Below are 15,522 nucleotides of genomic sequence, written 5' to 3' on the forward strand. Positions count from 1 at the left end.
GTCAACTCGCTCCAATCAATTTGGTAGCATTTGTAAGAAAATACATTTTTTGCAATCAGATGATTTATTATACGATCAACCTCTCGTATAGAGTCTACAGTTTATTATATTAAGACGTTTCTAAAATGCATTTGAATTAAATAAAAAATTATACAAAAGAAATATTGAAAATATCCTTATTGAATACAAGTATGATAAATAGCTTGTTTTGGTCCTAAATCATCACCATTATTATTGTCATTGACATCATTTTCACTACAACACAACACCTCATTCTCAGCTATCTGATTCAACAACGGGATTTTCTGTTCATAAATCTCATCTTCATCACCAGCTTGATCTTCCTCATCTTCATCAGTCACTCTAAGATTCTTGGTTCTAATTGTTGGTGTAATCTCAGTAATTTCATCAGCATCTTCACTGGTAGTATCACTTTCTATTGATTGTGGTCCTTCTTCTTCATCATCATTGTCTCTGTTATTTTCTTCTCCTTTAGATGCAGGGAGGCTGGTGCTGTCTGGGAAGGATGATAGTGGAGTTGAATCTTCACTGGCAATAGATCCAGAGTCAATACTTCCCTCCTCGGATGAAAGACTTCCAGTTCTACTATCACAGCTACAACCACTATTTCCACTGGCAAGCTCTGCACCTTCATGACTGCCACTACAAGCACTACTGACACCAGAGGCATCCGCTGACGTTCCTTTCTTAGTAGCAAATGACGACGAAAGACTACTCTTGATCTTCGAAACAGGTACTCCTATCTCTCCAGCTGCAGGTTCCACATCAACCGGATCGTCATTCACAATCGTATCAATAGATTCAATCCTCTCAGTCTCTTCATACGCTGGAGCTGGTTCATCTGGAGAAATAACAATCGATGGAATCTTGGTACAACTAACCATTTCATCACTACCTTCCGAAGAATTAGATCTAGTGATTGGACTACTTGGGACAGATATTGCTTCTTCAAAACTAGGTAAATGTTCATCATGTTCACCCAATTCAGGATCCCATGAAGAAATCTTGACTCCATTATGTTGATAATTTGGTATTCTGAATGAAACTGCTGTTTGTGGTGGTGTTGGTACTGATCCTGGACCAGTTGATAATGGGGATGAAAATATATCGGATTCAAGTTCACTGTATTCTGGTAATTGCATTGAACCTTCATTACATTTTGCACTTAATAATACTAATGGAGTATCAACCACAACTTCATAATGATGCATTTTATAATCATCTTTTGGATCAGGTTTCGAAATTCGGAAACATACTTGTAATCTATGATTGATTTGAATATGTCGGAAATTAGAATCAGGATATAATGCCCTTGAAACAATTGTATAACCATGTTGAATATTTTCTGGGGGATGATGCCTAGAACTCAAATCATCTGTAATATAATTTGAAGTTTTCGGTTTCACGAAATCATGAGGTCCAACTTCATCATGATTGGCCAAATTGGTCTCTAATGCACCAATGACAGGGGATGAAACTGGGGCCAATGGTGCGAATAGGTCAGATACAAGTGATGCTCTTCTTGAAGTTGGTTGCCCATGAGCCATTGAAACAGACCCTACTGATCCTGTAGATGTACGAACTGGTGTTGGGGTATTGCTGTCCGCATCATCTACAATATTCAGGGTTCTTAATTGTTTATCAGACTTGGAGGTAAGGAAGGGTAACGCAACATTTATATCCAATGGTGATGCAATCATTGGTTTGTTCTCTTTATTGTCTTTTGGTTTTCTAGATCTGAAAGGACCAGGTTGATCTTCTATTTCATAACATGAGTAAAGTAAATTGTTATCAGGACATTTGATGACTTCTTCCTTATAAGGATCGGAATAACCATTACCAGTTTGTTTTGCTTTGGTTTTCAATTCACATAATGAAACAATTCTTTCTCTGATTTTATTAGTATGAGTATTAAGGAAAAATGGATCTTCACTATCGTAATCATATTCTTTTTGTAAATTTTTGGAAACATAAGTAATTCTTTCTAAAACATTAAATTTAATTCGTTTAATAATCACATCTTTAACTAATGGAACTAATTTCACATTCATAACATGTTCTGAACCTAATGGAACATATTTCCTTGGGAAAGTTATAATATAATGCACAGCATCATTCCAAACCCTATTAACATAAATCGGTTTATTGGCTATCGAATCGGCCAAATTTGGTGGACAACGCACCATTGGTAAATTATATGATGCCTCAACTTTCAATTTTCGATTTAACTTTTCTGACATTTTGTTTACACTAACTGAAAGGATATGATTTAATGTACCACTTATAGAAACGATGGTTGCAGGAATATGTTCTGGTAAAAGTATAGGCAATAAGAATACATAAAGACCGGCTTTATATGTGTCATTTGCGGGAGTTCTAGATGACAGATCCACTGAAGATGGCAATGAGCTTACTGACGCAGATGCCTTTTTATTATATTTATCTAATCCATCTGCCAAATCTCGTACATTGATTAAATTGTATTCACGAGTACGTTTAGCTAGATCTTCTGGACCTAAATTTTTCAGCTTCACATCATTAGAATTGGAGCTATTGATATAATAATCTGCATCGGCTAATGTCGTTCGCCAATCCATATATCCAATTTTGAATTTTTCTTTATTATGAAATTTATTATATGGGTCATCAGTTGGCCAAAGAATATGAGTAAGTGATTCAAATTCAAACTTAATATCTTTCACAACTGTAGCGTCTTTTAATACTTCCACAACAACAGCAAATGTATGAGGTATTGGATGTTCTGAATCAATCTTTGTACACAAGTAATTTGGTGAAGTGAATCCTTTCATTTTACTGTGAAGGTGATGGTTTGGATCCGCAGCTGCTTCTAAAGGTTCTGGTAATGACATCAGACTACCTTGCGCATATGCATTTGTTTCAGGCATTGTTAAGATTTCATCTTCAAGGATTATTGGTATTGTACCACCATTTTCTACATCTTCATATGTAAAACTAGTGGATGATGCAGGGGGTAAAAATATGCAATCATGGGAGTTAGCCACGTATATCTTGACGTTTTTGGAAGGAGATCCATTCAGGGTTGTGTCCAAAGGTATTGGATTTTGTAAGCCTAAATCTTGTAACATATGAATCAATTTCTTCAGAATGATTGTGGCCGTTTCCTGTTTAACCAAATCTCTTGTATTCACTTTAAATAAATGTGGTAAATGAAGGGATGCCTGTTGCTGATTGGTTGTAGATTTGGATAATGACCGGGATCGAGGCATAAACGATATCGATTGTGTCCTTCTTTTCGGATCTTGTTGTTGTTGAGACTTCAGCCGATCATCATTGGAACCCAGTATGTCTATACTTTTCCTTCTGTTGTTAGTCGATGCTATTTCTAATATGGAAGCTTCCGATGTTCTTCTTCCGGTCATCTTCTGTTTAATTTTGTCAAAACTAAAACTTCTTGGGTTGAGCATTTTGGAAATAGATGTGGGGTATGACTAATAATTATGAAATTTTTAAATATGGGGAATGTATATGTGTGTGTATGTATTGGGAAATGTGTTTCTCTCTAATTCGCCCCTTATATTAGCACGTAGTTCCCCTAGTCTGTTATAAAGATTAAAAATGAGAAAGTAAGAATATCAAGTAGACTTATGTGGAAGATACTTTTTTTGGTTTTTTTAAATTAAATTATGCGTGGTTTTTTTTTAAATTAAATGTTGAATTTCTTTTTCATTTCTTAGTGACTTTATTATTTTTTTATTTTTATTAAAAATTTTAATATTTTTTAGATTTGCATATTTTAATTTAATTGATTAAGCAACACATTGCAATTTTCTAAAAATGAACAAAGTAAACACACATGGGAATAAGATACAAAACCACAAACAATGTTAGATAAATAGATGGCTCCTCCCAAGCCAAATTCAAAAAAACAACTCAATATATCCTTAGGATTGTACCCGGGATCATTGGACCCCAGCCGTCTTGCGCTAAACCATATAGTTACTTCCTAGCTTCAGTAACGTCATTTATTTTTTTATAAGAGCAGTCGTGTACTTTAATCCAAATAATGACACCTAAAATTTCTGTTTGTCGCTCTGTCCTTTGGAGGGGAAAAAAATGACTAAGAAAAGGGTTCTTAAGTCATTCCTCGGTGGTAAACATTTCTTGTAATTAAAAAACTGTCTTGTTAATTCTGTAAGCCGAAAGCAACTCCGATTTGATCATATGATTTTGCAACCAATAAATTAATATGTACTTAGACCGGCTTTATTAATTAGGAACTGCACGTTGTATCAAGGGTCTTATGTCCTTATCTCTGGATATCTAATAAGTAAATTCTAAGCTTCTTTCGTCTTGTGACCTTTTTTTTTTGTTGTTTGTGCAAAAATCCCTCGTGGTAACCAACCTAATTTTTGCCACAAAAATTCCAAAATTCTTTTATAACTCAAGCATATCCGTCCTCCGGTGAATACTGGTGCATACCCAATAACTATTACCGTAAAAATGTAAGGATCATATTCTCTCTAAAAGCTTAACAATATGCGTACATGTACTTCAACTACATTAAATAGCGTGGTTTCTAAAACTTTGTGTTGCATAGCTAATAATAACACTTTTATGAGCCACCAGTCTCCCCGGGAAATGGCACCCTGCGAACAATAAGACCAACATTTGACAATATTTCCATTTAACAATACTTCCATTAATTATTATTGTGTTCGCTTAATTTGCTCGGACAATACGATATACATCGTCGCATGTTTCAGAGTTGTAAATAGATCATTAGTCGCATGGTCAAGCACTACAGAACTTGGTGATGCTGAATTGTCCCAAACTAAATTGCAAACCTTAAAATTTGTTCAACAAAATCACCTTATCACGCAATGGGACAAATTTTCAAATCAGCCTTTTTCAAAATTATTAGTCTTTCGATGTATTGGATGTAAATATGAATAAATAGTATTCTCCAGCGCTTCTATCCTATTAAGCTCATATTTGTATTGTCTTCTAAGGTAACCAGCTTGCAAATAAAGCATAGTTCTAAACTTGCTGTAGTTGAATCTCAGGGATGAAAATTGAATCAATGTGTGTGGTAAGAAAAGACAATCATTAGCGCCAATAGGTACTTGAATGAACTTTCTTAAAGGTAGTAACTTCAATCTAAAGTACACATAGTGCGAGAAACGGTATTCTATGGGTGGTAAAACTGATCCGTAGTTGTGGTAATTATTTTATTTTTTACAACCAAATTTCGCTATTTTTACAACCAAATTGTAAGACCTAGTCATTTTTTTGCAACAAACTTCGGGTTGCAAAATTTGATATGCTATAGTTTCACCAAGGGACTATTCATATTCACCAGCCAGTTAACCTGAAGTACAGATTTGAAAGCCTGCTGATATATTGCACTCCTTGATCACCAATAGAATCAAAGAGGGGAACTAAGTCATCCAATGTTTCACGCTTTTTAAGTCACAAAAGTTACAGGCAGACAGCAGTAGTTTGAATAAAGAATAGGAGCTTTTGTAATCTCTTGATTAGTCTAAAGATGAGCAGATTTAGAATAAACCGTAAATTATAGAATACAAGATCAATGCTTTAAGGAGTTGGACAAATCAAGGTATCAGAAAAGAGCTCATGTTCTACGCTATTCTTTTTCTTTGAACTCAACACCATATTCTTGTTTAACAAGAGATTTCAAAAATACTAATTCATGAATTGGCACTACGCCATCGGATATTGTACGCTTGGTAAGAACGATTGTGCTATTTACGTTAATGGTTTGCTCTCTTCACAGAATTAAAGCTCTAATTTTTAGGGTTTTAGTGGGGTCGCAGGGCTCATATATTAGTTCCTTCACAGATCAAAAAAAAAATTCACCTGTCTGTATGTAGATATTGGTTGATAAATCGAAAGGAATTTTTTGCGATTGTTTCAAGAGATTAGATTTATAGTAAAAGGTCATCGCTTTGCAACAAGTCCATGTGGGCGGTTGGTGACATTTTGGAAGTGTCTTTTTTTTCTTCTGAAGAGCGTCATCTGATAACCAGAAGTCAAAAATGGCTTCTAGAATCAGAGTTAAAAATACTACATCATCTTATATTTTAGTAGATGATTCATGTAAACCTCCAATTAAGTAATCATATAAATTACTTCTGAAATCTTTTATAAGGTCTAATTCTTGTTTTAAATAAAGTAAATTAACTCTGATCTATTACATCATCATAATTTACTACTTCCTCTATTACCTTCTGAAATTGACTCATTAATTTAATTTCAAATTCAATTGAAAAAATTTGTTGATATCACGTGCTGTCATTAGTCACCAACCAAAACCCGCTCCGGAATTTGTTGCAACAGAACTTTTTTTATTTATAACCATCCCGTTTTGAAAAAGTTTTTCAGAATTTATCCTTTGCTTTCTTTCTGTCTTTCCATCGACAATTCTCAATTCAGTTGAAAACAAACATTCATAAACAATGTCATCTCCACAACAAATTGCTGCTACTTTCCAACAAGCATTGAATCTCTCAAGTTCTCCAAATGCTGTTTCCACTTCTCCAAATTTTTCATATTTAAGTCAATATGTTCCAGCCAAGCCAACCAAGGCATTAAAACCATTTTCAACTGGTGATATCAAGATTTTATTATTAGAAAACGTTAATGTTACTGCTATAAATATCTTTCAAAACCAAGGTTATCAAGTTGAATATTATAAATCTTCATTACCAGAAGATGAATTAATTGAAAAAATTAAGGATGTTCATGCAATTGGTATTAGATCAAAGACTAAATTAACTGAAAAGGTATTAAAGCATGCCAGAAACTTGGTTGTTATTGGTTGTTTCTGTATTGGTACTAATCAAGTTGATTTAGATTTTGCTGCTAAATCAGGTGTTGCTGTTTTCAACTCTCCATTTTCAAATTCTAGATCAGTTGCTGAATTAGTCATTGCTGAAATTATTACTTTAGCTAGACAATTGGGTGATCGTTCAATTGAATTACACACTGGTACTTGGAATAAAGTCAGTGCTAAATGTTGGGAAATTAGAGGTAAAACTTTGGGTATTGTTGGTTATGGTCATATTGGGTCACAATTATCCGTGTTGGCTGAAGCCATGGGTATGAATGTTATCTATCACGATATCATGACTATTATGTCTTTAGGTAACTCTAAACAAGTCCCTACTTTAGATGAATTATTATCCAAAGCTGATTTTGTTTCTTTACATGTTCCTGCCACCCCAGAAACTAAGAATTTATTAAGTTCTCCACAATTCGCAGCCATGAAGGATGGTGCATATGTAATCAATGCTTCTAGAGGTACTGTTGTCGATATTGCAGCATTAGTTCAAGCCATGAAGGCCGGTAAGATTGCTGGTGCCGCTTTGGATGTTTTCCCACATGAACCAGCCAAGAATGGAGAAGATTTATTCAATGATAGTTTAAACCCATGGGCTTCTGAATTATGCTCATTAAGAAATGTGATCTTATCTCCACATATTGGTGGTTCTACTGAAGAAGCTCAATCAGCAATTGGTATTGAAGTTGCCACTGCTTTAACCAAATATATTAATGAAGGTAATTCTCAAGGTGCAGTTAATTTCCCAGAAGTTTCATTGAGAGGATTAGATTTAGATCAAGAAAACACTGTCAGAGTCTTATATATCCATCATAATGTTCCAGGTGTTTTGAAGACTGTTAATAACATTCTTTCTAATCATAATATTGAAAAACAATTTACTGATTCCCAAGGTGATGTTGCTTACTTAATGGCTGACATTTCAGATGTTGATCTTAGCGACATTAAGAGTTTGTATGAACAATTGGAACAAACTCCATATAAGATTGCCACTCGTTTATTATATTAGGGTGACTAATCTAATGCGATAATTATAATTTTACTTCATGTTTTTTGTGTTTTTTTGTCTTTGTGAGTTGATATATATATAAGTTTAATAGTATAGAGTTTTGATTACCTTTTAACTGATGTTTAGAAGTACGCTACCTTGTAGAACATACTCTTTCTTGTTCAGTGGCGAATCAGATCTTATAAGGAGATACAGAAATTATACTTGTCTTAAATACTCTAACAGGAGAACCATAGGACAACCATAGGAAGTGTTTGGAGTAATAGATTGTCTTATAACCATTTGTATTAAGAAGCTCCATTTTTCAAATCCGGGTAACTTATATTTCCTGCATACATTTCTCATAGTATATTCTTTTTTTTTTCAGTGGTTGTCAAATTATTCTGGTGGCAACAAATATTTTCAATTCACTTGAAGAACTTTAATTCACTTTGGTTCCATCTTTAAATCATCTTATTTACTTTGACATTACATACAATACACACAATCACTATTCACAACCCCTCCACTGATATAGACAAAGAGAATAAAGAAGAAATGGCATTGGTATCAGCAGCCCCATACTTGGCATTATTAAGTGAACAAGATGATAGTTTAAAGGAATACGCTTTATCATCATTGAATGAAGTAGTTGATCAATTATGGGCAGAAATAGCCAATAACATCAGTGACTTGGAAGAATTGTTTGAAGATGAATCATTTTCCAAAAGACAATTGGCTGCATTGATTATATCCAAAGTTTATTATAATTTAGGTGATTTTGATGCGTCAGTTAAATATTCTTTATCAGCTGGTGATGAATTTAATATTGAAGAGCAATCTCAATATATGGAAACCATGGTTTCTCAATGTATCAATCTTTATAATTCATTATCTCAACGTAAGTTTTTAGATCCTAGCGTGGAAATTGATGGTAGATTAACTTCAATTTTTGAAAAGATGTTGGAAAAATGTTTACATTCAAATGAAGTAAAATTAACCCTTGGTATTGCATTGGAAGCTTTTAGGTTGGATGTAGTGGAAAAGATCCTTCAAGATCAAATATCTAAAAATGAAGAAACAGGTTTGAATTTAATAAATTATGTTTTGGTTTGTTCCAATTCAACAATTAAGAATTCAACTTTTAGAACTCAAGTTTTAAATTCGTTAATTTCATTGTTATTAACCTTGAAAGAGCATCAAGATTTCTTTACCATCATTAAGATTATTGTTCAATTGAATGATTCTAATATTGCAGTAACATTATTCCAAGAATTAATCAAACAAGATGAAGCTTTGATTGCCTATCAAGCTGCATTTGATTTAGTCAATGCCGCATCTCAAGAATTATTGGAAACAGTTCACACTCAATTATCTCAAGGCATTGCCGCTTCCACTGAAAGCAATGTTGTTGGTTCAAGAATCCTTAATATTTTAACTGGTGTTCCAACCTGTGATTTAGATAACACATTTTTATACAAAAACAACAATACTGATATTACAATTTTAAACAAAACTAAAAACTTGTTAGAAGGAAGAAGTTCTATTTTCCATTCTGCAGTCACATTTGCCAATGCTTTCATGCATGCAGGTACAACTGATGATTCGTTCTTTAGAAAGAATTTAGAATGGTTAGGTAGAGCAACCAATTGGTCTAAATTCTCAGCCACTGCTGCCCTTGGGGTCATTCATAAGGGAAACTTATCACAAGGTAGAACTATCTTGAAACCATACTTACCTGGGTCATCCGGTACTGCTCATACCAAAGGTGGATCTTTATTTGCATTAGGATTAATCTTTGCTGGTCATGGAAGAGAAGTTATTGGAAACTTGAAATCTTTTATTGATGAAAATGGTAATGCCGCCGGAAATACAGATACCGATGTTATGTTACATGGTGCAGCCTTGGGTGCAGGTGTGGCTGGAATGGCTTCTGGTAGTGAATCACTCTACGAATCTTTGAAAGTTGTCTTATATTCCGATTCAGCGATTTCTTCCCAAGCTGCCGCATTGGCTATGGGTTTAGTAATGTTAGGATCTGGTAATGAAGCCGCAGTACATGATATGTTAACTTATGCTCTTGAAACTCAACATGAAAACATTATCAGAGGTTTGGCTATTGGTATTGCTTTGTTGAATTATGGACTTGAAGAAAAAGCTGATTATGTGATTGATAAATTAATGAGTCAGGAATCTTCAATTTTAAGATATGGAGGTGCATTTACCATTGCATTAGCTTATGCCGGTACTGGAAGCAACAATGCCATTAAGAAATTATTACATTATGCGGTCTCTGACCCCAGTGATGATGTCCGTAGGGCTTCTGTATTATCATTAGGTTTCTTATTGATTCGTGACTATACCGCCGCTCCACAAATTGTTGAATTATTATCACAATCCCATAATCCTCATGTTAGATATGGTACTGCCATGGCCTTGGGTATTTCCTGTGCCGGTAGAGCATATGCTCCAGCTATTGAGGTTTTGGAACCATTAACCAAGGATCCTGTTGATTTCGTTAGACAAGGTGCTTTAATGGCTTCAGCTATGATCTTAATTGAACAGAATGAATCCATCTATCCAAAAGTCAAACAATTCACCAAACAATATGCAGATGTCGTCAAGAATAAACATGAGGATGCCTTGGCTAAATTCGGGGCTACTTTGTCTCAAGGGATAATAGATGCTGGTGGAAGAAATGTGACTATTAGTTTGGAAAATTCTCAAACTAATACTTTGAACATTAAAGCCATTGTAGGATTGACTGTTTTTGTCCAATCTTGGTATTGGTTCCCATTAGCTCATTTCTTGTCGTTATCATTCGTGCCTACTTCTATTATCGGGGTGAATTCCGAGTTGAAAGCACCAAAATTTGAACTCAATTGTCATACCAATCCAGAATATTTCCAATATCCTGCCAAAGTTGAGGAAACTAAGGAAAAGCAACCGGATAAACTCGCAACTGCAGTATTGTCAACTACAGCCAAGGCAAAGACTAGAGCTAAGAAGAAGCAAAGAAAACATGAAGGTGAATCAGCAGCTGAGGATAAAATGGACATTGATGATGCAAAAGCAGATGAAGAACAAGAAAATAAGAATAAATCAGAAGAGCCAAAATCGGAAGAGAAGGCCAAGAGTGTCACACCAAAGGAAACTAAACCGTCTGATGAACCTGTTCAAGTCCGTTATTCCAAAACTCCATACAAGATTGAGAATTTATCGAGAGTGTTACCATTGCAATCCAATTTCGTCTCATTTCTTAAGGATGATAGATTTGTTCCGGTTAGAAAGTATAGAGGATCCGGTGGGATAATAGTTCTTGCGGATACTAAACCGGAAGAAAAAGTTGAGTTTATTAAGACTGTTAGACAGTTAAATATCACTGAAGCACCATTGCCGGAACCATTTACTTTAGCTGGTGATGATTTAAAAGATGACTTTGAATAGGCGTAGTCAACAAAAAATTGTTTATTTCTGCTCTAAATATATAAATATAAATTTGAATTTGTGTTATTAAAATTTTAAACTAATGAACCAATGGAGGGCATTTCACAAGCCTAGGATCGGTAATACATGCTATTTGTATATTCCTAGTATTAACTTTTGTGAATGTAGGTACTTCCTCCCATTCTTCCTCTTGTAATCCAAATCTAGTTATTCTCATTCTTCTCTGTCTAACCCCCAGTATTTCATAACGTTCGCTAGTTAACGCAAATTGTAATGGATGACCCGGTGGGACATCGCAACTAAACAGACCACTTAGACCAACAGAAACACCAAATTCAACTTTCGTAGTTGGATGAAGATCGATTATAAATGTTGCAAAATCGATCTTTAAGTTAGCGGCCGCACCTGCTTCAATTGCCCACCCTTGGAGATATGTTGCTGGCTGTTTGGAATAATTGTTTATACATTTCCCCAAAGGAGTCGAGGCATGCATCATGCTTTTGAAACTTGCATTTTCGAAACTAACTTCAAGAAAGTTGAGTTTATAAAGTTTTAATCGTCTTCCAGTGTGTATAGAACGCGATCTGGTATTTTCCCTTGTGACAGGAGACATGGTTTCTTCAGCTAGATCCTCGCTGAAGATTACTGACTGGGTAGTCGGGATTTTTACTACTCCGTGCTCGAATAGGTTCTTGAGTGTGATTCTTGATATTTCTTGAAATGCTCTAATTCGGTTCAAGTTATTGAAGTAGGTTAATAGATTGGGGTTAGGTTTATATTGTTTTATGTAGGGAAGAATTTCTATGCAAGTAATGTGATTGATCAACAACCACAATAAAAACACAATATATGAACTTCTCATGTCAGAGAAGAAGAAAGAGTGAATAAAGAGCGCATCTAATATTTTCGTTGATGGGGATATCCTTTTCTTTTAATATATCCAAAGAAATTGTTGCATAACTGAAAAAAAATAATAATTTTGCAACCATTGATATTTTTTGTATAGGTGTAAATTTAAGATATACCAAGAACAATAACTATACTTCAATAATGGCTCTTACAGGACGATGATCACTGCATAAATAATTACCATAAGTCTGATCTAATACTTCATGATAAAGAATTGGAATATTTGGAGTTACCCAAATAAAATCAATACTTGATTCCTTCTTACCAAGAGTAAAACCAGTCACGGTATGTTCAAATCCCGCCCTTTGCCTACACCCTTTTGAAGATTCTATCAAACTTTTTTCCAAAGTCTTATAAGCTTCATGCTTCGGTTCACTGTTAAAATCACCTGCTAAGACATTTATACCTTGTGACTTCTTCATTAAATCAAGGATTTGAAATGATGATTTTTCTCTTGCCACTTTTCCACGATGGTCATAATGAGTATTGAAAAAATTGATAACTTTACCCAGTTGTCTATGTCTCATTGAAACTTTAGTTACAATTCTTTCAAATGCAGCATCCCATCCTTTACTTACTCTATCTGGAGTATCACTCAACCAATATGTTTTCCCAGATAACAATTCGAAATCAGAATTCTTAAATAAAATCGGAGAGTATTCTCCCTTTTTCTTCCCATCATCACGTCCAACTCCGAAATATGTCCATTCTCGACCTAATTCACGCATTATATCATTCAATTGGTTGTTCTTAACTTCTTGCAATCCAACCAATGTGGGATTTGATGATGATACATACCGAATCAATCGCACTACCCCTGGCATTCTCTCCGGCCAAGTTCTCTCATTCTCCATTCTATTCTTGGCATCCTGTCTGATGTTATGAGTATAGAATTGTAATTGAATTGGACAATTACCTTGTGGTGTGGCAGCTGCGGGTCTATTATAAGTTGTTGAATTTGAGGACTGATGGTCGTGAAGTTTATCCTTTGCTTTAAGGACAGCTTGATTTACTTTCTTACTTATTTCATCCGTGAATCCCATAGTTTGTTATGAAATGAATGATAGAAAGGAAGAGAGTACTAATCCTAATTGATAAGAAAAGCAATTGAATTGATTAATTAATTATGTGCAGTTTGGATTGTCAAATTGAAGGGTCGTGTGAATTTTCAAAATATTTAACTTGGCAATCAATATGCAGCGACAGCCGCAGCATCGAAAAAATTATTCTTGTACAATTACATTCTGAATTTGGCAATGTTTATTTTTGTACTAAGTTGACCACGGCTGTTTAGTCATCTTTCTGGCAAGAACGAACGATTGCAATTACCTAGTTGGTGACATTGGAAGGGTTCCATAAATGAATTCGTAAGATTTCATTTGTAGTTTTTCATATACAGGAACTGGCACATTATCGCTAACTTTTAATTGGACCCTAATCTGACTTCATGAACGTGGCTCCTCAGAGCGAATAACCTTGCCGCATGGATTTCACTGTTAGACGTTCAAGAAAAGCCACCATCCCAAGCATATCCGTTAGTCCTTCAATAAAAGGCTGTTTCCCAACCACATTAAGCAAAAATGCCGCAAACATTAATGGGTCATTATCTTCCCGGACTTTAGTGGCTAACATAGAACTCTGATATTGCTTAAAAACATCATGTGGTTCAATTGTTAGGGAATTGTAAGGTCCATTAAAGTATGATTATTAACTGAATATGCAACCAAAAAACAAGCCTTGCTTCTTACATAATCTATATTGTCTCCAAACGATCGTTAGCGGCATGAACTCAATGAGGAGGTCTGAATAATAGAAAGAAAAGCTCAAACTCCGATGACTCCGATCGATAAACACAAATGATAAAGACAATAGAACAAGTCGTGAGGAGAGAGGTGATTAATAATCACTTCGCAATAATTAAATGTGTTTCTGCATAATTTTCCCGAAACAAAGCCTGCCTGTCAATTTTGACACCCTTTGACGGCTGAATCCAAATTCCATACACCAACAATAGAAATGGATATAAGGTACATATTTTAGAACCAAGAAATAATTGAGAACAACGGAAATACTCAAGAACAATCAGACAAGGAACTAGGATCAGACCACTTTGACTATTGTTCCATTGAGTATTTTTCAATGTTCTAATTCCGCTGTTTCCAAGCCTAAATTGTTGGTTTTATAATGTTTTATGCATTGATTGAAGGCGGGGGTTACAGTGATATTGTCATAAACTGTAACATGAGCGACAAAAAGAATAATAACCGTCTCTGTTTATTATTGATTGAAAGTATTTCTATCCAACTGTCTTGGTCAAGGTCCATTTATCGAATAGAATGTCTACAATATTCCAACCCGTTCATTCTTACCGCCATTAGTTAGGGCTTAATGGCAAACCCCTGGAAATAGGCTTATTATAATCGCCCTTACGCAGGGAAGAACTTCGGAAGAACTAAACATTTTCCAACACTTTGCACGCTCTAGAAGCTATTAAGAACAATGGAGAGTGGGGGCAGCCCATTGTTGTTCATTTGTCATGTTCGGTAACATGTTCCCGATCTTCAGCCGGTTTAATCCATTTCTTACAAATTAAGGGTTGAGCAACTACCCCTATTCCGTAGATTGGGCGGCGTTTGAGTTATCAAGCCAATATGGGGATAACCGTTTCCAAGACTAGCCTCCGTAATTGAAAAATGGAAGAGGCTTTTGTTTTATTGGCTACACGGCTGGTGGAGGAAAATCAAAAACAATGGGTGCGAAAAGTTATTGTTCTCCCAACAATTGCAAAAAAGAAAAGTATATTTCACAAATGTAGTTCATTATTGGTTGGACTTTAGTGCAATCACACAAAACCTATCATTGAGGCTCATCAATTGTCTCCTAACCTCGCAATGATTGTGTTAATTAATAACGCGCAGCTTCCCAATAAATTGTCTCTTTGTGGGCCCTTAAGTACGATACATAGACAATGGGTGGGCGGGGGGATCTATACACAATAATTTGTAATACATTTATTACATTGGATACCAACAGTATATCTCCACCTGTCATGGATCAATGGAATTCATATACCAAAAAATTTTGGGTTCGCTACCGCCTAGGCATTCTTCAGATTGCTCTATAAATAGCCCCCAATTTCCTCAATCATTGCAACCGTTTCAGAACAATCAAGCCGAAGCAAAAACAAAAATGTCTGCAGCTAACGAATCATCCATTTCACCGACCGTTTCCGACAACGAAAAAGCTATAGTTGAGATTTCCTCTGATGCTAAAAATGAGAAAGCTGCTATATCTCAAGGCTCCACCGATTCTCTCG

At 35.1% G+C, this 15,522-nt stretch overlaps 5 protein-coding genes across 5 annotated transcripts; 2 read left to right on the forward strand and 3 right to left on the reverse strand. All coding sequences in view use genetic code 12, as the record gives it.

Annotated features, from left to right (window-relative positions):
- Positions 1 to 176: 176 nt before the first annotated feature.
- On the reverse strand, positions 177 to 3,467 carry ECM21 (Ecm21p; the record flags this gene model as incomplete). Its single annotated transcript, XM_049407230.1, has 1 exon — positions 177 to 3,467. The coding sequence occupies one exon, from the start codon at positions 3,465 to 3,467 to the stop codon at positions 177 to 179; it is 3,291 nt and encodes a 1,096-aa protein (XP_049263342.1).
- A 3,012-nt stretch (positions 3,468 to 6,479) lies between these two features.
- Positions 6,480 to 7,871, forward strand: SER33 (phosphoglycerate dehydrogenase; the record flags this gene model as incomplete). Its single annotated transcript, XM_049407231.1, has 1 exon — positions 6,480 to 7,871. One exon carries the CDS (start codon positions 6,480 to 6,482, stop codon positions 7,869 to 7,871), a length of 1,392 nt encoding a protein of 463 aa, XP_049263343.1.
- Positions 7,872 to 8,408: 537 nt separating this feature from the next.
- On the forward strand, positions 8,409 to 11,297 carry RPN2 (proteasome regulatory particle base subunit; the record flags this gene model as incomplete). Its single annotated transcript, XM_049407232.1, has 1 exon — positions 8,409 to 11,297. One exon carries the CDS (start codon positions 8,409 to 8,411, stop codon positions 11,295 to 11,297), a length of 2,889 nt encoding a protein of 962 aa, XP_049263344.1.
- Positions 11,298 to 11,376: 79 nt separating this feature from the next.
- On the reverse strand, positions 11,377 to 11,910 carry J8A68_003384 (uncharacterized protein; the record flags this gene model as incomplete). Its single annotated transcript, XM_049407233.1, has 1 exon — positions 11,377 to 11,910. One exon carries the CDS (start codon positions 11,908 to 11,910, stop codon positions 11,377 to 11,379), a length of 534 nt encoding a protein of 177 aa, XP_049263345.1.
- Positions 11,911 to 12,334: 424 nt separating this feature from the next.
- On the reverse strand, positions 12,335 to 13,249 carry J8A68_003385 (endonuclease/exonuclease/phosphatase family protein; the record flags this gene model as incomplete). Its single annotated transcript, XM_049407235.1, has 1 exon — positions 12,335 to 13,249. The coding sequence occupies one exon, from the start codon at positions 13,247 to 13,249 to the stop codon at positions 12,335 to 12,337; it is 915 nt and encodes a 304-aa protein (XP_049263346.1).
- Between the last annotated feature and the right edge of the window lie 2,273 nt (positions 13,250 to 15,522).

Source organism: Hemisphaericaspora subhashii, assembly GCF_019202705.1.
Source record: "Hemisphaericaspora subhashii strain CBS 10753 chromosome Unknown scaffold104, whole genome shotgun sequence".
Taxonomy (NCBI): domain Eukaryota; kingdom Fungi; phylum Ascomycota; class Pichiomycetes; order Serinales; family Debaryomycetaceae; genus Hemisphaericaspora; species Hemisphaericaspora subhashii.